General features: G+C 44.8%; 1 protein-coding gene across 4 annotated transcripts in view; it reads left to right on the forward strand.

Annotated features, from left to right (window-relative positions):
• Nucleotides 1-21,614, forward strand: part of PXDN (peroxidasin) — a 112,022-nt gene that overhangs the window by 38,701 nt on the left and 51,707 nt on the right. For 2 of the 4 annotated variants that reach the window (XM_084826728.1, XM_084826726.1), the window contains exon 4: nucleotides 19,019-19,090. The exons of the other annotated variants lie outside the window; for them this stretch is intronic. Coding sequence is in view for 1 of the 2 variants with exons in the window: in XM_084826726.1 (XP_084682852.1) it covers nucleotides 19,019-19,090 (72 nt within the window). In the remaining variant the exon portion in view is untranslated. The remainder of the gene's footprint in view (nucleotides 1-19,018; nucleotides 19,091-21,614) is intronic. 4 annotated transcript variants of the gene reach the window in all.

The raw sequence follows: 21,614 nt of genomic DNA on the forward strand, positions 1-21,614 counted from the left end.
GCACGTGTGTTTTCAAATACTTTTATTGATTAACAGAGCATTGCTATGGTCATGGTGGGGGGAGAATTGATGGTGGTTACTCCACCGTATCCAAAGCCCTGCTGGTTTGCTGTAGCCAGGATGGGAAGTGTGGGGTGTTTTGCTTTTCATTTAATGTTTCCCAACCCCCATTTATTCCAATGGGAAGGAATTTAATATGCCAGCTCAGGCCTGGAATAGTTACAAACCTGTTGAGGGAACCTTGGGACTTTGCATCCTGTGGATCCATGACCACCCAAGACACGCCTCCAGAATACCATATTTCTGGCCCCACTGCCAGTGGTATAGTGATGACAGCACTTTCCACTTGGGGACCAGCATCCTATGACACTCCAACCATCCTTCCAGGGAGCATAGGATGGCTCTCCAATATAGTTCTACAACTGAGAACAGTGAGAAAACATGACGCATTTTCTTAAATATAATCTATAATATTGTCACAGATATTCATAAATTACGTATCTGGGGATCGGGGAGGGCTGGGGATCGGGGAGGGGGAGTGGCTGTTATCTACAGAGTGTCCTTGGTCTTCACCAGACCCCCTCTCCGGGAGACCAAGGTTGCTGAGTACTGGAGGTTGGGCCCGTAGGGCAGTCTGGAAATTCTGCTCGTGTACCGTCCACCCCGCTGCACGACTGACTCCCTGGTTGAGGTGCTTGAGGTGGTCTGTGATGTATGTGTACAGTCTCCTAACTTATTGGTGTTGGGGGACTGCAATGTACATTCAGAGGCCATCCTCACAGGAGCACCTCGGGACTTCATGGAGACCATGGCTTCCTGAGAGCTGCACCATATTCTAACTGGGCCCACCCATGTAGCCGGTCATGCACTAGACCTTGTGTTTGTTTCTGGAGAAGCGGGGAGTGATCTGGAAGTTGGGGGTATATCCACCACCCCCTTGTCATGGTCAGATCACTATTTGGCATCGTTAGACTTCTCGGTTCCACAACCCGAGAAGGGTTGGAGGACACATTAAAATGGTCCGCCCCAGGCATCTTATGGATCCGAATGGATTCCTGAACGTGCTTGGGGACTCACTGGAGCACGCCAACGGCCACTCGGTGGAGACCCTGGTGGGTGGCTGGAATGCCGCAATCACTGGGGCATTAGATCAAGTGGCTCCGAAATGCCCTCTCCCCTTGAACAGGGCTCAGACTGCACCATGGTTCAATCCGAGCTCTGAAACAGGAAGTGAGCTCTGAAACAGGAGGTGAGATGGCTAGAGCACCGGTGGCGGAAGTCTTGCTCCAAAGACCATCAGACACAGGCTAGAGCTGTATCTTCAGCCTATCACATGGCGGTGAAGGCAGCAAAAAAGAAATATTATGCTGCCTCTATCGCGTCTGCAGAGTGCTGTCCCAGGAGGCTGTTCCAAGTGGTCCGGAGCCTGGTCAGTCCAGTGGCTCTGGAACCACTGGAGCATTCTAAGACCTCCTGTGAGGCCTTGGCAAGGCACTTTGCGGATAAAATTGATCGGATTAGGAGTGTTATTCCTTGCGCTGTGGATATGGCTTGTGAGCAAGAGGCAGCCTGTGGCAAACCAGTTTTGTGGGATCGGTTCCAGCTTCTTCCTTCTGATGAAGTGGACAAGGTGCTTTCATCTATAAGGCCGACCACCTGCTTACCTGCTGCCAGGAGCACCCTAGCTGCCTCTTGCAGTCCCCACCAATAGCCAACTCAGGACACAGACGATGAGGGATTCTTTCCAAGACTTTATTCCTTTATTACTTTATGACTCTTTCAGAATACTAGTCGCTAGCGCCAAAGCGAGGAACAGCCCTGGGGAAAGATAGCTGAGTAGCCTAAGCTTCAGGTAAGGCAGTTGGTCCCCGTTTGAAGGAGAATCACGGGAAGACCCTGAACTTATGGGCTAGGGAGAGATCCTCCCTCTTTCCCTTGGGTCCTCGGGACCTGACCATTGTTTGCACGCCAAACGAGCACTACGCCTCCTTTCAGTGCCCTCCATCTGTCGTCGCTCCCTGCATCTGCGCTGAGCATCCAGCCATCCCCCCTCCAGCACTCTCTCACTGCCAGGGTCACTATCTATCCCAGGAATGCTGGCAGGAGGAATCTCTGCCAGCTGCTGTGCCTGTGAGAGATGAGCGAGCTCCTCTCCCATGGATTGCTGTTCCTTCTCATAATCAGAACTGCTCTGGGGCTCTATTGGCTCAGTTTCCACCCTGACATCATCCCCACTCCCATGAGGCCACCCCTCGTGCTCCTCCCCTGGGGCCCCGGGTTTGTGGGGGTACAGCTGGTGGAAGCGCCTCAGCAGCAACGGAGCATGCACATTTTCCGCGGGTTCCCAGGATCGCTCATCTGGCCTGTACCCCTTCCAGTCCACCAGATATTGCAGGCTGCCATGAGAAAGGCGGGAGTCCAGAATCTCCGCGACCTCAAACTCCTCCTCCCCCTCCACCAGCACTGGTGGTGGTGCGGGGAGCCGGCCGAGCGATGAGGGTCGCCAGAAACCAGGGGGGACAGCAAGGACTGATGAAAAACAGGATGGATCTTTATGGAGGGGGGGAGAGCCAGGCAAAAAGCAACAGTGTTAATCTGGGCCATAATCTGGAAAGGCCCCATGCAGCAAGGCGTGAGCTTCCTTGCGGGCAAGTGAGAGGGGAGGTATTGGGTGGACAACCAAACCCAGTCCTCCAGTTGCAGAGATGGACCCGGCTGGCGCCGCCGGTCCACAGAGGCCTTGTAGGCTGTCTTGGTTTGTTCGAGGCAGTCCCGTAAGAGGTGGTGTACCGCTCGCAATTCCTCTAAAAAGTCATGGGCCTCTGGCACTGAAGAGGGAGCTAAGGTGGACAGGAAAGCCTTGGGGTGGTAACTAAAATTGGCAAAAAATGGGGTTTGGCGGGTGGAAGGATGGCAGGCATTGTTATAAGCAAATTCTGCGAGAGGCAGCAAGGAGAACCAGTCATCTTGCTGGTAATTGACATAACAGCGCAAATTAGGGATGTACGAAAATCACTTACCTTTCGGGGATTATGCTGATGGTGGGGGGGGAGGCGTTCCGTCCCTCCCCCCGGAATCCTTGCCGGGGGGGAGGCGCTCCATTCCTCCCCCCCCCCTGGAATCCTGGCTGGCTGGCTGTGCTCCGCAGCAATTCTGCGGAGCCGCCGGCCAGCTCCGCCAGCAGCTGGACATCCGGCCACTGGCTAGCAAGGACACAAATGGCGGCGGCCGTAGCCGCCGCCGTTTGCGTCCCTGCAGTCAGCCGTGATAGGCTACGTAAATCTTTACGTAGCCTATCACGGCTGATTTAAAAAAACAACAACAATGCACGTACGCTGCTATTTGCATATGCGCGTGTTTTTTTTTTTTAAGTCAGCCGTGATAGGCTACGTAAACATTACGTAGCCTATCACGGTGTTTTTTAAAAAATCTAGCCGTGATAGGCTACGTAAATCTTTACGTAGCCTATCAAATTTTTTTTTTTAACCTGGAAATGGTGGCGGCGGCAGCCAGTTGGAAGACCGACCGCCAGAGCCGCCGCCGCCAGGAAGATCCACCCAAGGTAAGTCCTGTCCCGGGGGGGTGGCGGGGGGGTGACGGGCCATTCCGCCACCGATTTCGGGGGGCTGAATGCACTGGCATTCGGCCTCCCCGAGATCCATGGCGGAACTTTCGTACATCCCTAGTGCAAATATTGCTCCAGAGTCGCACTGGTGCAGTCGGTCTGACCATCCGTCTGTGGATGGTGGGTGGAGGAAAGACGGAACGTCACATGGAGAAGCCCAAGTAGCTCCCTCCAGAAATGGGCAGTGAATTGGGCCCCCCTATCCGAAATGAGACCCTCGGGCCATCCATGAAGCTGGAAAACATGTGCCAAAAAAAAATCTGCCGTCTCCCTGGCTGTGGGAAACCCAGAGCAGGAGATGAAATGGGCCATCTTAGAAAACAAATCCACCACCACCAGAATAGTGGTCTTACCATGTGAGGGAGGCAAGTCAGTGATGAAGTCAAGGGAGAGCAGTTCCAAGGTCCTGAGAGGGTAGGCAGGGGGTGAAGCAAGCCTGTGGGCTTGCCTGAGGGGGCCTTCGCCCGCTGGCAGGTTGGGCAGGAGGCGACATAGGTCTTGACGTCCCGACACACACGAGGCCACCAAAAATCCTGCGTCACTCTGTGCAGCATCTTGGCGAAGCCAAAATGCCCAGCGGTGGGGGAATCGTGGCACTGATGGAAGACCTTCTTGCGGAGGGGTCTAGAAGGCACATAAACCCGGCCGGAATGGTAAAGCAAGCCACCTCGCAAAGAGAAGGGGGTAGAGTGGGGGAGGCCAGAGGCTAGCCCCAATTCCTCTACTTTTGTGTGGACAAAAGCATCCTGAGCCTGTTCAGAGTGAATAAGTTCCTCCCAAGAGTGAGGCACCGCAGCTGCCGCCAGGCTCTGGGGGGGAAGAATCAGAGGGGGGGGATTTCCCTCACCCCCTGGCTGGAGGTCCGGCTTACGAGAAAGAGCATCTGCTTGTAGGTTGTCGGAGGCCTTCACATGGCAAATCCTAAGGTGGAACCGGGGGGGAAAAAGCGACCACCTAATCTGCTGCTGGTTTAAGGCATGGGCTGTCTGAAGATGTTCCAGGTTGCGATGGTCAGTTCTAACTTCGACTGGGTGCTGTGCCCCCTCCAGAAGATGATGCCAGGTCTCCAAAGCGGACTTGATGGCCAACAGTTCCTTCTCCCAGATGGTATAATTCCTCTCAGACATGTTCAGCTTCCTGGAGTGGTAGGCACAGGGTTGCAACCCACCGCCTGCCCGATCTGGCTGAAAAAGCACTGCCCCCACCGCAAAGTAAGAGGCATCAGTTTGCACTACAAAAGGCTTCCTCGGGTTGGGATGTAACAGGATCGGCTCAGAACTAAAAAGCTTCTTAAGTTCCTTGAAAGCCTGTTGGGCAGATGCCGTCCAATGAAAAGGAGATTTCCTGCCCTTAAGGAGGTCCGTGAGAGGAGATGTCAGCCGAGCAAAGCTGGGCAAGAACTTTCTGTAAAATTAGCAAACCCCAGAAAACTTTATTTATTTATTTATTTCATTTCTATACCGCCCAATAGCCGAAGCTCTCTGGGCAGTTCACAAAAATTAAAACCAAACAACACACAATAAAACAATTTAAAATATATAGAACATTAAAACCACAATATAACAATACAACCACAATAAAACCTAGCAGCAGTGCAGGAGTTTAAAATATAGACTTAAAACAGCAAAGCTAAAAATTTAGAAAGCTAAAATGCTAAAATGCCTGGGAAAATAAAAAGGACATTGCAAGTCCTTCTTGGTGGATGGAGCCTGCCAGAAGAGGACAGTCTGGACCTTTGCAGGATCCATCCTGATACCGTCAGCTGAGATAATGTAGCCAAGATAGTCCAAAGAGGTTAGGTCAAACACATTTCTCCAGCTTGGCATAAAGGTGGTGCTCGTGGAGGTGCTGGAGGACGGCAGAGACATAGTGCTGATGGGTGTGGGGGTCCTCAGAAAATATAAGTAAATCATCGAGATACACAATGAGGAAAGTGTCCAAATAGTCCTGGAAGATGGCATTCATAAAATGCGAAAATGGGGGGGGGGGGGCTGCAGGCGAGCCCAAATGGCATCACTAGGTATTCATACGCTCCGTACCGGGTGCCAAAACAGGTCTTCCACTCATCCCCCTCCCGGATGCGAATCAGATTGTAGGCGCCACGCAGGTCCAACTTTGTGAAAATTTTGGCTCGCCCCAGGTGCTCCAGCATCTCTGCTATGAGGGGGAGGGGGTACTTGTCGGGGATCAAGACTGAATTCAAAACTCTGAAATCGTGCACCGGGCAGAGGTCGCCCGATTTCTTGTGCACAAACATGGTAGGGGCGCAGGCGGGGGAGGAGGAGGGGCGAATGAAGCCATGTCTGAGGTTTGTGTCCAAAAACTCCCGCAGAGCTCGAAGCTCCGGCTCTGACATTGAATACAGCCGGCCAGCGGGGATGGTCACCCCAGGAATGAGGTTAATGGCACAGTCAAAAGGGCGGTGGCGGGGGAGCTGGTTGGCCTCCTTGTCGAAAACATCCCGAAAAGCTGCATACTTCTCTGGGAGGATCACGGTAGCTGAAGAACTGCCAGAAGCAGATGAGGAGGGGGAGGAAAAGGTTAAGGCCTGGACTGGGACTGGCGCCTCAGTCGGGAGGCAATGCTCCCGGCAGTAGGGAGACACAAACTCCACTTGCTGAAGCCCCCAAGAAATCTGAGGATTATGCTTAGAGAGCCAGGAAACACCTAGCACGATTGGGTATTGGGGAACCTCGGCCAAGTGAAACTGAATCTGCTCAACGTGGGACTGGGCGCGCAGAGTGAGTGGAGCTGTAATCCAGGTCACCGCGCCCAAAGAAAGAGGACGCCCATCGATGGTCTCCACTGCCAAGGGGGCAGGAAGAGGCAGGGTAGGAATCTTGTGGAAGTGAGCGAACGTTTCATCCATGAAACTGGTCGTAGCCCCAGAGTCTACTAAAGCTAGGGCCTCCACCCCACCCCACGGGGAGGAGTGGAGGTGAACATGCAATAGCAGATGGGAGGGTGGGGGGGTTGCGGAAGGCACCCACCTGGTGGTGAACCAACCCCCACACTGGAGACCCCCAACAGGCTTGGGGGGCAGCCTAGTCAGACCTGGGGACGAGGAGGAGGAGGAAGGAGAGGAGGGGGAGGCAGTGGGGCTGTGGGTCTAGTGCAGCAGGTTTTGGCGAAATGTCCCAGCTTTCCACACCAAAAGCCTCGGTGCTCCGCGCTAGACCTGCAGGAACAGGGACCAAGCTGTCAGGAGCACCCTAGCTGCCTCTTGCAGTCCCCACCAATAGCCAACTCAGGACACAGATGACGAGGATTCTTTCCATGACTTTATTCCTTTATTACTTTATAATACTTTCAGAATACTAGTCGCTAGCGCCAAAGCAAGGAACAGCCCTGGGGAAAGATAGCTGAGTAGCCTAAGCTCCAGGTAAGGCAGTTGGTCCCCATTTGAAGGAGAATCATGGGAAGACCCTGAACTTATGGGCTAGGGAGAGAGCCTCCCTCTTTACTTGGGTCCTCGGAACGCGACCGTTGTTTGCGCACCAAACGAGTGCTACACCTCCTTTCGGTGCCCTCCATCTGTCGTCACTCCCTGCGTCTGCACCAAGCATCCAGCAAGCCCCCCTGCAGTGCTCTCTCACTGCCAGGGTCACTATCTATCCCAGGAATGCTGGCAGGAGGAATCTCTGCCAGCTGCTGTACCTGTGAGAGATGAGCGAGCTCCTCTCCCATGGATTGCTGTTCCTCTCAGAATTAGAACTGCTCTGGGGCTCTATTGGCTCAGTTTCCACCCTGACACCTGCTTACCATCTTGGCTAATTATGGGTTGCATGAGGGGATCAGGGCGGTGGTGAACGCCTCCCTTGAGGAGGAAGTGTTGCCTTCAGCCCTCAAGGAGGCAGAGATAAGACCACTTCTCAAGAAGCCCTCCTTGGATCCTCAAGTTCTGAACAACTTTCGCCCAGTCTCGAATCTGCCATTTTGGGTCAAGGTGATTGAGCGAGTGTTGGCGATGCAGTTGAAGACACACTTGGAAGAAGCCGATTATCTAGACCCATTTCAGTCGGGCTTCAGGCTTGGGCATGGGACAGAAACGGCCTTGGTCGCCTTGGTGGATATGAGGAGGGCTCTGGATAGGGGTGAATGCTTCTTCCTTGTTCTCCTCGACCTCTCAGCGGCTTTTGATACCGGTGACCACGGTATCCTCCTGGACCGCCTGGAGGGGTTGGGCATTGGAGACACCATATTACAGTGGTTCCGGTCCTTCCTCTCTGGCAGGTACCAGAGGGTAGTACTGGGAGAGGAGGTTTTGGACCTGTGGCTGCTTACTTGTGGGGTGCCACAGGGTTCCATCCTCTCCCCGATGCTATTTAACATCTGTGTGAAGCCGCTGGGAGCTATCATCAGGAGGTTTGGGGTGCGATGTCATCAGTATGCAGATGACATGCAGCTCTACCTCTCATTCAAATCTTCAGCAAGGTTGGCTGTAGAATTCCTGTCCAAATGTCTGGAGACGGTGAGTGGCTGGATGGGGTGGAATAAGCTGAAGCCGAACCCTGACAAGACCGAGGTACTTTTGGTGGGACACAAGAGGATGCTGGGGGATGTTGACCTGGTGTTGAATGGGCTACGGCTACCCTTGAAAGACCAGATCCACAGCCCGGGGGTCATTTTGGACTCCCAGCTGTCAATGGAGGCTCAGGTGTCAGCTGTGAGCCAGACAGCGTTGTATCAACTCCATCTGATATGGCGGCCTCTTACTTCCCGACGATCTGCTCCCATCGGTAGTACATGCCCTGGTCTCCTCTCGTTTAGACTACTGTAATGCACTCTATGTGGGGTTACCCTTGAAGACGGTTCGGAAGTTGCAGCTGGTACAGAATGCGGCGGCTCGCCTGATTAAAGGCAGCCGCAGGCGAGATCACATCACTCCAGTGCTGAAGGAGTTGCACTGGTTACCAATTGTTTTCCGGGCCAAATTCAAGGTGTTGGTTTTGACCTTTAAAACTGTATATGGTTCCAGCCCAGGCTATCTTAAGGAGCGCCTCCAGCAACACCAGACAGGCCGCTTAACAAGATCAGCCTCGGATGGCCTTCTCTCTGTCCTATCAGCCAGGACAGCTAGAGTGATGGGGACGAGGGAGAGGGCCTTTTCTGTGGTGGCCCCCCACTCTGTGAAACTCCCTCCCTAGGGAACTCCGCCATGCCCCGTCTTTAATGAGCTTTCGCTGTGCATTAAAAATGTGGTTGTTCAGGCAGGCATTTGGGGTGGGTTAGGATATTTTATAAAATGTTTTTATTGTAGAATTTTATTGTTTTAGACTATTTTGTTGTATGCTTTGTACATCGCCCAGAGTGGCTGGGTGGCCAGCCAGATGGGCGATTAATAAATTTAATAAATAAATAAAATAAATGTTACAGAAATCTTCACATAGAACAGTAAGTCCATTCTGATAATCTTTTTGTCCATTCATCCATTCTTAAAAGAAACATTTTGCTGCAGTAAAAAAAAATCTAGTTTGTTTATTTTTGTAACATCAATAACAAGAGGATTAGTTCATCTTTACATAATCAGATATACATCTCAATCTACCAAGAAAAAACTTTGTATTTTATTTTAATCAAAATGCGTTTATTTGCCTGGAAACATTTTGATTAAACTCTGTTTTCCAGTAGATCAGAGATCAGTTCCAATTATCATAATAGCTTCTACCCATGATAACTCATCCTTTCTTTACAAAATCTTAACCAAATATGACTATGTGATTCTGATCTTTCCCTCTTCCTTGGATCTGCTTTCCCACTGGGAGTATGCTAGGTGACTTTTCTTCCTTTTTTTTGTCCTGACACTCTGAGTCACTGTGTAAGTTTAGCTCCACTGCCAAATGCTTTATGCTGGCTTCAGGGCCCTCCCTCAGTCTCTCTGTTGATGTAGTTTGATTTTTAGCTACTGAGGCACAACTTACTACTTGTACAGCTGCGGCTAACACCCATCTAGAGACTACTTGTTACACTCTTTACTATAAAGAATTATCTTTTTTTTTTGCCTCTCTTTAAATTATTCATATTTAAATACATATTTAATATTAATTAAATATTAATTAAATATTAAAGTGTGATGATTAAGATTGTCTTGATATGAGGGTTGAATCAAACTGGGAATGAGGCACATTTTGCAAAAAAATAAAACAAAAACTCTTCTGGTTAGTAGGAAAGGTACTGTAAAGTAGGGTGAAAATGTTCAGCCATACAACACAAGGGCAGGTATCATAGTATCATAGGGTTGGATGGAACTTCCCAACTCCCTCGCACTACTACACTACACTAAATCCACTACTACAGAATCTCGGCCATCCAGCATCTGCTTAAAAAACCTCTAAAGAAGGAGAGTCCGTCACCTTCTGAGGCAATCTGTTCCACAGCTTCTATCTTCAGGATGTCTTCCTAATGTTTAGTCTAAATCTTCTTTCTTGTCATCTGAACCCATTGGTTTGGGTCCTGCCCTCTGGAGCAACAGAAAACAGATTTGCTCCATCTTCTACCTACATGGTTGTCCTTCAAATATTAAGGTGTCCAATATACTACTGGGGAAGAGCAGAGGGAATTTCCAAGTAGTGCCAGAAAGAGTGAAGCGGCTGGGCCAAAGCCGAAAGGACACTCAGCTGTGGATGTGTCTGGTGGTGAAAAGAAAATCCGATGCTGTAAGAACAATATTGTTTAGGAACCTGGAATGTAAGATCAATGAATCAAGGTAAGCTGGAGGTAGTCAAACATGAGATGGCAAAATTGAACATTGACATCTTGGGAATCAGCGAACTAAAATGGACAAGCATGGGCAAATTTAATTCAGGTGACCATTATATCTACTACTGTGGACAAGAATCCCTTAGAAGAAATGGAGTAGCACTCATAGTCAACAAAAGGGTGGGAAAAGCAGTACTGGGGTACAATCACAAAAATGATAGAATGATCTCAGTACGAATCCAAGGCAACCCATTCAACATCACAGCAATTCACGCCTGTGCCCCAACCACTGATGCTGAAGAAGCTGAGGTTGATCGGTTCTGTGAAGACCTACAACACCTTCAAGAGCTAACACCAAAAAAGATGTCCTTTTCATCATAGGGGATTGGAATGCCAAAGTAGGAAGTCAAGACATAACTGGGATAACAGGCAAGCATGGCCTTGATGTACAAAATGAAGCAGGACAAAGGCTAATAGAGTTTTGCCAAGAGAACACGCTGATCATAGCAAACAGTCTTTTCCAACAGCACAAGAGGTGACTCTGCACATGGACGTCACCAGATGGTCAATATCGAAATCAGATTGATTATGTCCTTTGCAGCCAAAGATGGAGAAGCTCTATACAGTCAGTAAAAACAAGACCTGGAGTTGACTGTGGCTCAGATCATGAACTTCTTGTTGCAAAATTTCGGCTTAAATTGAAGAACGTAGGGAAAACCACTAAACCATTCAGGTATGACCTAAATCATATCCCTTATGAATATACAAATAGTGGAGGTGACAAATAGATTTAAGGGATTAGACCTGATACAGTGCCTGAGGAACTATGGACGGAGGTCCGTAACATTGTTCAGGAGGCAGCTCAATCCATCCCAAAGAAAAAGAAATGCAAGAAAGCAAAGTGGCTGTCTGATGAGGCTTTACAAGTAGCTGAGGAAAGAAGGGAAGCGAAAAGCAAGGGAGAAAAGAGAAGATATATCCAATTGAATGCAAATTTCCAGAGAATAGCAAGGAGAGACAAGAAGGCCTTCTTGAATGAACAATGCAAAGAAATCAAGGAAAACAATAGAATGGGAAAGACTAGAGATCTTAAAAAAAAAATCAGAGATATCAAGGGAACGTTTTGTGCAAAGATGGGCATGATAAAGGACAAAGAACGCAGGGTCCTAACAGAAGCAGATGAGATTAAGAAGAGGTGGAAAGAATACACAGAAGAACTATACAGGAAAGATCTGAATGTCCCTGATAGCCATGATAGTGCGATCACTGAACTTGAGCCGGACATCCTCGAGAGTGAAGTCAAGAGGGCCTTAGGAAGCATTATTAACAACAAAGCTAGCGGAGGTAACAGTATTCCAGCTGAGCTATTTAAAATCCTAAAAGATGATGCTGTTAAAGTGCTGAACTCAATATGCCAACAAATTTGGAGCACTCAACAGTGGCCACAAGACTGGAAAAGGAATTACATTCCAATTCCAAAGAAGGGCAGTGCCAAAGAGTGTTCAAACTACCGTACAATTGCGCGTATTTCACATGCCAGCAAGGTTATGCTCAAAATCCTACAAGCTAGGCTTCAGCAGTATGTGAACCGAGAACTACCGGAAGTACAAGCTCGGTTTCGAAGAGGCAGAGGAACTAGAGATCAAATCGCCAACATTTGCTGGATCATGGAGAAAGCAAGAGAATTCCAGAAAAACGTCTATTTCTGCTTCATTGACTACACAATGGATCACAACAAACTCTGGCAAATTCTTAAAGAGATGGGAGTTCCAGACCCCCTTACCTGTCTACTGAGAAACCTGTACGAGGGACAAGAAGCAACAGTAAGAACCAGACATGGAACAACTGATTGGTTCAACATTGGAAAAGGAGTACGACAAGGCTGCATATTGTCACCCTGCTTATTTAACTTATATGCAGAGTACATCATGAGAAACACCAGGATGGATGAATCACAGGTCGGAATTAAGATTGCCGGGAGAATTATCAACAACCTCAGCTACACAGACGATACCACCCTAATGGCAGAAAGTGAAGAGGATCTAAAGAACCTCTTGTTGAGGGTGAAAGAGGAGAGTGCAAAAGCTGGTTTGAAACTCAACATTAAAAAAACTAAGATCATGGCATCTGGCCCCATCACTTCCTGGCATAAAGAAGGGGAAGAAATGGAATCAGTGACAGATTTTATTTTTTTGGGCTCCAAGATCACCGCAGACGGTGACTGTAGCCATGAAATTAAAAGACGCTTGCTCCTTGGGAGGAAAGCTCTGGCAAACCTAGACAGCATAGTAAGAAGCAGAGACATCACCTTGCTGACAAAGGTCCTTATAATCAAAGCTATGGTTTTTTCCCAGTAGTAATGTATGGCTGTGAGAGCTGGACTATAAGGAAGGCTGAGCGCCGAAGAATTGATGCTTTCGAACTGTGGTGCTGGAGAAGACTCTTACGAGTCCCCTGGACTGCAAGGAGGTCAAATCAGTCCATCCTAAAGGAAATCAACCCTGACTGCTCATTGGAAGGGCAGATACTGAAACTGAAGCTCAAATATTTTGGCCACCTAATGCGAAGAGAAAAGTCACTGGAAAAGACCCTGATGCTGGGAAAGATTGAAGGCAAAAGGAGAAGGGGACGGGAGAGGATGAGATGGCTAGATAGCATCACCGGTGCAATGAATATGAACCTGAGCACGCTCTTGGAGAGAGCGGAGGACTGGAAGGCCTGGGATGCTATGGTCCATGGGGTCACGAAGAGTAGGACACGACTTAATGACTGAACAACAACAACAGCAATCATAATATAGCCTCTTAATACTCTCTTCCCTAGACTAAGCATACCTAACTTCTTCAACGTTTCCTCATAGCACTTGGTCTCCAGCTCCCTCTTCCCCCCCCATCTTCACTGTTTTCCTATGGACACATTCCACTGTATCAATATCCTTCATAATTGCAGTGCCCAGAACTAGACAGTACTCTAGGTGAGCTCTGACCAAAGCAGATTATTTAATTATCTCATTTTGTTAAATAGAATAGTTTCATTACTTCTTGCAGTCTGGATACTATATTTCTCTTGATGCAAACTAGCATTGCATTAGCCTTTTTAGCCGCCACATTGCACTGCTGACCCATGTTTGGCTTGTGTTTACTAAAGCCCGCTGGTTCCTTCTCCTTTTTTTTCTTACCAAGATGGGTAAAAATACATTACTTGTTTTGCCCTTGCTCTGATTTGTCTGTGACAACATAATGTAACTCAATTTGACTGGTTATATTAGTATGGGGGATTTGTTCCCAGTGCTGCCATTACATATGGGGGATTTTCTCTCGCCACTGCCATCAGCTATGGGGGTACTGCTCCTTCACTGGTAATCCCACCTATGGAGTTTCTTTTTCTTTTTTTTTTTAGCAAATTTCAGTGCCTAAGGAACTTTGCCACTATAACTAAGAATTACACAAGCTGACCCTTTTCTGCTGCCACCAATTTTTTTTAGAATACTTAAAAACCTCCTAGTAGCTTGGTATAAGAGGCTTAGGCATGAAATGGGCACCAGCTCTTGAGACAAGATGAACTATAAAACAAGTTTTAATTTATTAAAGGGATATTTTGTATGTAAGGGAATACTAATATTTACTTTGGGGTTTTCAAAAAAATGTTTGCTGACACTTCTTAAGGACTCAGTAGACACTGTTGCTAATACAAGCCTGTTAATGACTTCTTTTACCTCAGGCCAAATTCCCTAAACCTCCTCCCCAGCCAGATACACTCACATCTAGGTCCATCTCTTGGGTAGAGTTTTCTCTGACTCCGAAAGCTTCTCCTGTTGTATTTCTGGCCACTTGGACTATTTATCTGGGTTTTAATGCCAGCTTGTGTAGCCTTCTTCTAGCAAGATCTTAGGCAGCCTCCTGGCATAATATAGCCACCTGCTCCCTACTCCTGATCTTCACCAGCCACATATAGTTATCCCACCAATAATGTAATATTCAGCCCGTAGCTATTTACTTTCTCCTCAGCTTTCTTCTAGTCCTTCTATAGCACCACATCAACCAGTAGACCATCTCCCTATCTGACTACCCACAGACTCCCTCAAAAGACAAGATTCCCTGTCAACTCCTTAACTGTCAACTGTCATTTCCCAACTGCTCTTTTCTGCCTAGCTAGAATCCCCAGCCTATCAAAATTTTATTTATCTGATCCAGGCCCCATCTATAAATATTCAAAGCGATTGACGATGCCTCTCTCTCCCTCCCTCCCTCCCTCCAGAACATCACCAAGCAGTTACTACTAAACAAGCCTTCAACACAGTATCAACACTAGGCCTCAGGCCTACAGAATATATTATAGCCTCTCAGAGGCACGGAATATTTACAGAACAACAACATTTATATACAGGGCATTTCTTCACAATGGTTTTTTTTTTAGGAAGTCTATTAAAAATAAGAGCAACTTTTCCTGTTCCCACTCTGATTTGGCTTTGCTATATCATAATGTAGCAAAATCTGATTGACTGTGATCATATGACTTAACTGCACTTTTACATGATCCCTGACTCACTGTGATCAGGACAGAGTCTTTGTTTTTAAAAGAATGAGGCTGAAACTGCAGCTCAGGGAAAGGAATGGGGCAAATAGTATGTGAAAAGGTAAGCATGGAGGTTCTCTGCAAGGTTTTGCCTCCTGGTAAACTCTTGCCCTAAATGTTTCAGTGGGCTAAAATTCATTTTTGCCCCACTTGATACTTGCCATTCTATTACATACTAAATATACTCTACTGTTTTCATTACATTTGCTCTCTTGTTTTTTATATATTATTTTAAATGTTTTAAAGTTTAAAATGTTTTATTTATTTACCTTTAACGGCAGGACAAAAGATGGTTTGCCTTTCTTCATAAACCCATACAATAATAGTGAACTTTCCCGTGGTGACTATGTCCCGTACTCTAAAAGCCAGTCCTTTAAAGAACATGTATTTGTCATCTTCCAGTTCTTGGTTATAGTAATTTTTGCTGCTCCTAACAAATGCTCCTAACTCGTAACAAACTTTTTCAATAACTTGATATAAAAAAACCAAGTAATGAATTTATTGATATCCAGTGCCCAGTAATTTATTCTATATTATCCAAAATGAGTTCCACAATTACCTAATAAAAGGGGACCTTCCAAAATATGCAGGAAAATGTTTTGTTGCTATTTTTACCTTGAATAGTTAACGTTATCTAGCTTATGTATTTAGTAAGATACCACTATGAACAATGAGGAGTGCTTTTCTTGACAACTTTTTAAAACCTTAAAGCAAGAATAATTATTTATATAATAATAATAATAAATATCATACTAATCTAGGAACTGAAAAATAAGATTGTAACATTAAACTTCTTATTTCATTGAGCAGCCCATTATCAGTATTACATTTTCAATGATAGAATGCTGTTCAGTTAGAAAAATGATTCTTTGGAAGATTTCTTGATCAGACTTGTTCATTGAAAGGAGTTGTCAGCTGACAACAAGGAAATTGGTACAAATAGAGTTGGCATGATAGTCAATTGTTCACCTTATTATTTGTCTGTGGGCAGTTATTCCATGAAGCCAAGAATGCTACTGTGTAGGTGGCAGCTTATTTTTCTATATCATTACAGATTTATTAGCAAAGTATAACTGAAAATTTCTTGGCTCTTGATACCACAGCAGTTGGTGGGAAACCTATTAGCATAGCACAGAACTTCCTACTGGTTAACAGTGGATATCTCCAAAGGGGAACAGGAACATAAACAGTCATTAGTGGCAAAGGTCACTGCCTAGGACTATTCATGACTCCATCTTGCTCACTACAAGAACTAGGGAATACCCCTCCGTGTGCTCCGGCTATCTGCTCTGTAAATATCTTTGAGGGATTGGACTTAAAAACACTAGGAAAACAGTAGCTGTTTAAAAAACAACACCACCATATGGTACCCATTGGAAGTAAAGCACACTAAATATTGCTTAAAGTGAGATATGGAATTATGGTGAGCTGAGGAAAGTCCCCCTTTTTTCTGTTTTAATAAAGTAAACACTTTAATAATATTTCACCATTACAATATTTACAAAATTTGACTGGTCAGTTGACTAAATGTTCTTCTCCTTTTTTTGACTGGTCAGGTGCCCAGCCTTAGAGGTGGTATTGCATCATGGAGGCAGGAATGCAAGTTCAGGAATGGTGCTATGTAATGTCAATAGGAAGTGGATGGAGGAGAAAGTTGCAGAGAGGGTGTACATTTGTGAACAAGATTACTAAATCCTGATTTATGCAGGGCTTTGTTTCCCTTCCATGGTTTATCAATTTATAAGCCCATATAATCACCTATACTTTTTTCTAAAGCTCATATGAAGTGAGAACAACATTCCTAGAATCAATAATGTGGGACTACTCATAGATTGTGACTTGAAGGTGAACAGTACCCTTAAAGTGAAAAATTCTGTCAGCATCCCTCTTACAGTTGGCCTGCAGCGTGTGCTGTAGAGGCCCTTGGATTCTCAGTCTTTTTTGCTTATGGGACTATGGATCATAGAGAAGCAAAACATTTGAGAAGGTACTTTTACAGAAAACGAAGTATAATAATTGTAAATCTTAGAGAGGAAAAAGTGAAAATGTAGTAAAAGAATGAACTTAGGAGTGAAAGGAAGTGTGTATGTGTGGTGGTGGTAGGGTTAAGCAAAAAAGAACCTAACAGTCCAGTCCTAAACACCCAGTATTACCAGTGTGAGGACAAGTTTATTCCAGAGGATAGAAATTTGGTCTTGGAAGATTCAGCTATTACTGCTACTTTGGAAATGCTTGGGCAAATGACTGTGGTCATTTAGCCCATCTGTAAACTTGAACTGATAGTGACCAACCGCATAGGGCTGTTATCTTATAAGTAAGATGAAGTGCTTTGCCATTTCAGACTATTATATAAATAATAAAGTGTATAAATGAGAAGTATCAGTGATTCCATTGGATGATAATTCCCATTGTTTGTTCTTAGGATTCCATCCTGTGTATATAAACACACATATCTGAGAGATTAACACCACCACCACCACCACCACCACACACAAAGCATTTACTGACCCTGCACTGCTTTAAAAAAATCCAGTGCAACAACATCCTTCCCTTAGCAGGAACTTTTAAAATTCATCTCGCACCCTTTGCCACCACCCCATATAAATGTATTTTGCCTCTGCTTCTCCCCCCACTAAAAATCTTTGTATTTCTTTCTTCTTTGATATGATCTATGAATTTGAGCAGTGCAGGGGTATTTAAGGTTTGTAAGTGTACCCTTACTTTTACAAACCTCAATGGAAAACCTAAATAGATCACATGCTAGCTCCAGTAGCTGTTCTTCTCTATGAACATGGGGTTGGGCTGCTGGGAGTCATGACATCTTTTCCTCTGTATCTTCTTCTCTAGAATGGTCCCAAAATAGTTGACATGGCGAATATTTTAAGTATTAGACAATTCATGTTTTATGGGAAAGTCCTGCAATCTTCATAGGTTTTTTAAAAAGCTGTTAATAGATGCTTGAGATAAAATATATATTCAGAACTTCATAATTCAGCCCTACAAGCATAACAGCTATGCATCTTCAATGCCTACTTAACTGTTTTAATACAGAAACAGTTTAATGTGCTGCCAACACAACAGAGAAAGATCTCCGTACAATTAAAAAAATGCTGTGAATTCCTTAAAAAAATATTTAAAAAGACAGGATGTGCTGGTGTATCTGTGTTGTGCAATTCATATTTACCTTTGTGCATTCTCTGTTTTGTCTAATTTATTAATCAATAAACCAAGTTAACAAATAAAGGAAATGCTTCTGTCACATTGCCCTCTTCTGTGTTTGGAGTGAGATGTTTGTGCCTTTCAATTTCTATCTCATGTTTGTGGTCGTGTACTTCCTATTAATAAGAGGTTTGCATATATTCGTATGGTGAAGATGTAGTCTGTTAAACTACCAAGTCTCTTCAGGTCTTTGTACAACCCAGTTGGTTAGTGAACTTGCTAAATTCTCCCCATTAACACTTACCTTGTTTTTCAGCTTCTTTAAGGGCTACAATGTCTAAATTTGAGTGGTTTGATGGAGTAATATTTTATATAATGGGGTTGTGTATTCTTTTGGATATAATTTTTGGTTTGTGAATGTTTTGGGGAGAAATGAGAAAAGGTCCATTGGTTGAGATGAAACATTTTCTGCACTTGAATAGTAGTAGAAATATTTTTTTAATGAATGGTCATAATAAATTATCCCAGTCCTGTAAAAATTTACAAGTAGTGCTCAACTAATCCCATATGTGTTAGCTTCAATTATCACTACAATAGTACCATAGGGGACTGGGTTCTTTCTGTATTTCTGGCCTGTGAAGATGTATATATCAAGATGCTCGCTCCACAAACCTATTGATGAATTCTGGGGAAATAAACTAATAAAAGGTCCTCCACAATTTCTGTTTATTTATTTTGTTACATTTCTATACCACCCAATAGCAAAAGCTATTTGGATCCTAAAGACCATGGCATACAGATTCTCAAGTAAAAGGTGTTTTTGGTGTACATACATGTCTTGTTTTGTTGCTTTTTAATGTGTATTTGAAAAACTGTCCTCATGTGTCACCTTAATTCCTTCCCACATTAATGTAGCTCTTGTTTGTGTATACTAATATTACTGATTGTTTCTTGTTTCAGCTATTTGTACAAGAATGAAATCCAGTCAATTGACAGGCAAGCATTTAAAGGACTTGCCTCTCTAGAACAACTGTAAGTGCCTTTTCTCTTCTGTGCTGTCATCTGCTTGGTTGCCTCAGAGGAAAAGTGCACGTTTTGGTCAACATTTCTTGCCTGCATGCCTTGCATGTCTGCACGGAATGGGATTTAGTCCAATGTGGTTGCAGTCATTGGCACACAGAAAACATGTTTGTCAAATTCCTTCTTTCTATGTTCACATTATATTTGTGGTTTACATTTCAAGACTATCAGTTGACCATATAATGACTTTCAAGAAAAAGCACAATTATCAACAGACATTAAACATAATGTGTATTAGGAGCCAAGACTGCTGTTTCTTCCAAAGGTTTTACAGCTTCAACTTTCATGGAATCTTTTGATCTCCACAAAGTAATCAAGTAGAATCAAAGCTCTGATTTGGATTTTTATACCTTTACCATTAAAATACTTATATTATTGGTATGCTTTCAGCTCATTGCATTGGAGAAAAAATCTAGCTCTGTTTTCCGTAAATGGTAGAAAGAAGGTTTGTAATATTCAGATGACTGGCTGAACCCTTCTGGATTTGAAGTAGACAAGAATTCATATTGAAATGAAATGGAAACAGATTTAACTGTGTATACTCTGGTGAAGAAAAAAGAAACAATCCACCAGTATGTTCCTCTTAATCTCTTCCCAAGGCAGTCATAGGAAGTATGAACAATTTGTGCTCACCAGTTTTTGAATTATAAGACAAGGAGCTGTCTGAAATGTGCTGTTTTTAAAATTTAGTACAATCCTTTCATGGAAGTGAACCAGCTCATAATATATAAACTATATTGCTTGTTTTAATGAGCCTCTACTTTAACGAAAAGACTGCCTCTGAAATGTCCACATCAACCGATATTTAACAGTGGCAACAACTTCAGATGAGCAAAACCTCATGTTTGAATTGGTTCTTAATTTTAAAAAATCCCTTTGAAATTTAAATTTCAGTTGTGCTACAGATAACAACCTTCTGTTATGTTATCAGAATCCCATGAAATACTATGGAGTTTGTTCAGAAGAGCTCAAGGGGAGTTTTGAGAAGTTATAGTTAGACATTTTGACTATACGTATTCATTTTTACTCATAACTACTGCTGTGTTTTGCGGGGGGGGGGGAATGAAAAATGTGCTATTAAGATAAGTTGGAAGAGCTGTACAGAGTTAAATATGAACACATTTTAGAGTGCATTGCAGAAAAATACCTTAAAATTGTCATCTTATATTGATTAGATCTTCAAATTCTGATCACTTTGACATAATGACAGCAGCTGGTAGCATACATTTGTACACCATAAAAAGTGACTTGCCGGATCAGACCAACAATAATTCTAGTCTGTCAGAACCCTTTGGAGTCTTCTAAGCAGAACATGATGGGGATTCAACCCCCCCCCACCACCATTTGCCCAGTCATCTGATAATCAGGGGTATATTGCCTCTGATTATGAAGGCTCTAGTTTAGCTACCTTAACCTGTAACCATTCATAGACATATTATCTCACCCAAATTTGGGTTAATCTCACCCAAAGCTAATTTGATACAGACTATTCTCTTGGTACATTTTGCTGCATTAATAATTTTTCATAAAATGCACATAGTCTGCATTTGCACTGCATTTGCACTGAATGTTAAATAAACTGTAACTATCTAAAAAAACCAGAATTGGCATCCAAACCTCAATCCTGGTTTGTGCCATTTACAAGCCACAATCATAAACAAGGGTTTGTTCTTGGCTTGTTTAGTAACAATAAGCTAAAGTCCTGGGTTTGGATTAGATGCTAAGAAGACCATTTTTGGCTTATTTAGGGAGCAATCGTATGGCCACTAGATACCATCTAGAGGGTCATAGGATTTGGGGGTTTCTGGGAACCGAGTTGTAGCCAGGACTCTGACTTCGGTCCCCAGAAACCGCACTCCCCACCTTCTCCCTCCCCTGCCCCTTCATAGCCAACGTGGTTCTTTCTGTGCTGGCTACGCCTCCACACTCGAAAACAGAGTGCTGAGAGGGGGGAAAGGGGCAGAACCAGGGAAAGGGAGGGGAGGAGACTGCAGAAGCCGCGTTATGCAGCTTCCTATGTGCTGCGCGGCCTCCTTCCCTCCCCGGAGTTCAAGCTAGACAGGCAAAATAAGCCATCTAGCCAAAAATGCAGGGCAGCCAGAGGACAAAGCCTCCGACTTTGGAGGCCACTGACTATCTCAATAGGATTGCACCCTTAATCATTGGTGTTAGCACAGAGGTGAGAAACCTCTTTCAACTGAAATTCAGTTTCAGACAAGCTCTCAGGGGCTGCATTCCAGTGATGGGCAAGGTTGAAGGCAAAAGAGAGGGGCCAAAGGCAAAAAGAGGAGGGGCCAAAAATACAAAACATAGCAGCACATTGTAGCCTAAAGCAATTACAACCAGTAACTAAGCCTTAGGAGAGGCATTTCTACCTTTTAGAATAGGGAAATAATTGCACAGAAGTTGGGAAGCTACCAAACAATTGATGATCAAGGGAAAAGAGACATTGACAGGGGATGGCGGCATGGCTATC

The sequence above is a fragment of the Heloderma suspectum genome, chromosome 1, assembly GCF_057233095.1.
Source record: "Heloderma suspectum isolate Gila_16-S chromosome 1, 16-S_ref, whole genome shotgun sequence".
Lineage (NCBI taxonomy): Eukaryota > Metazoa > Chordata > Lepidosauria > Squamata > Helodermatidae > Heloderma > Heloderma suspectum.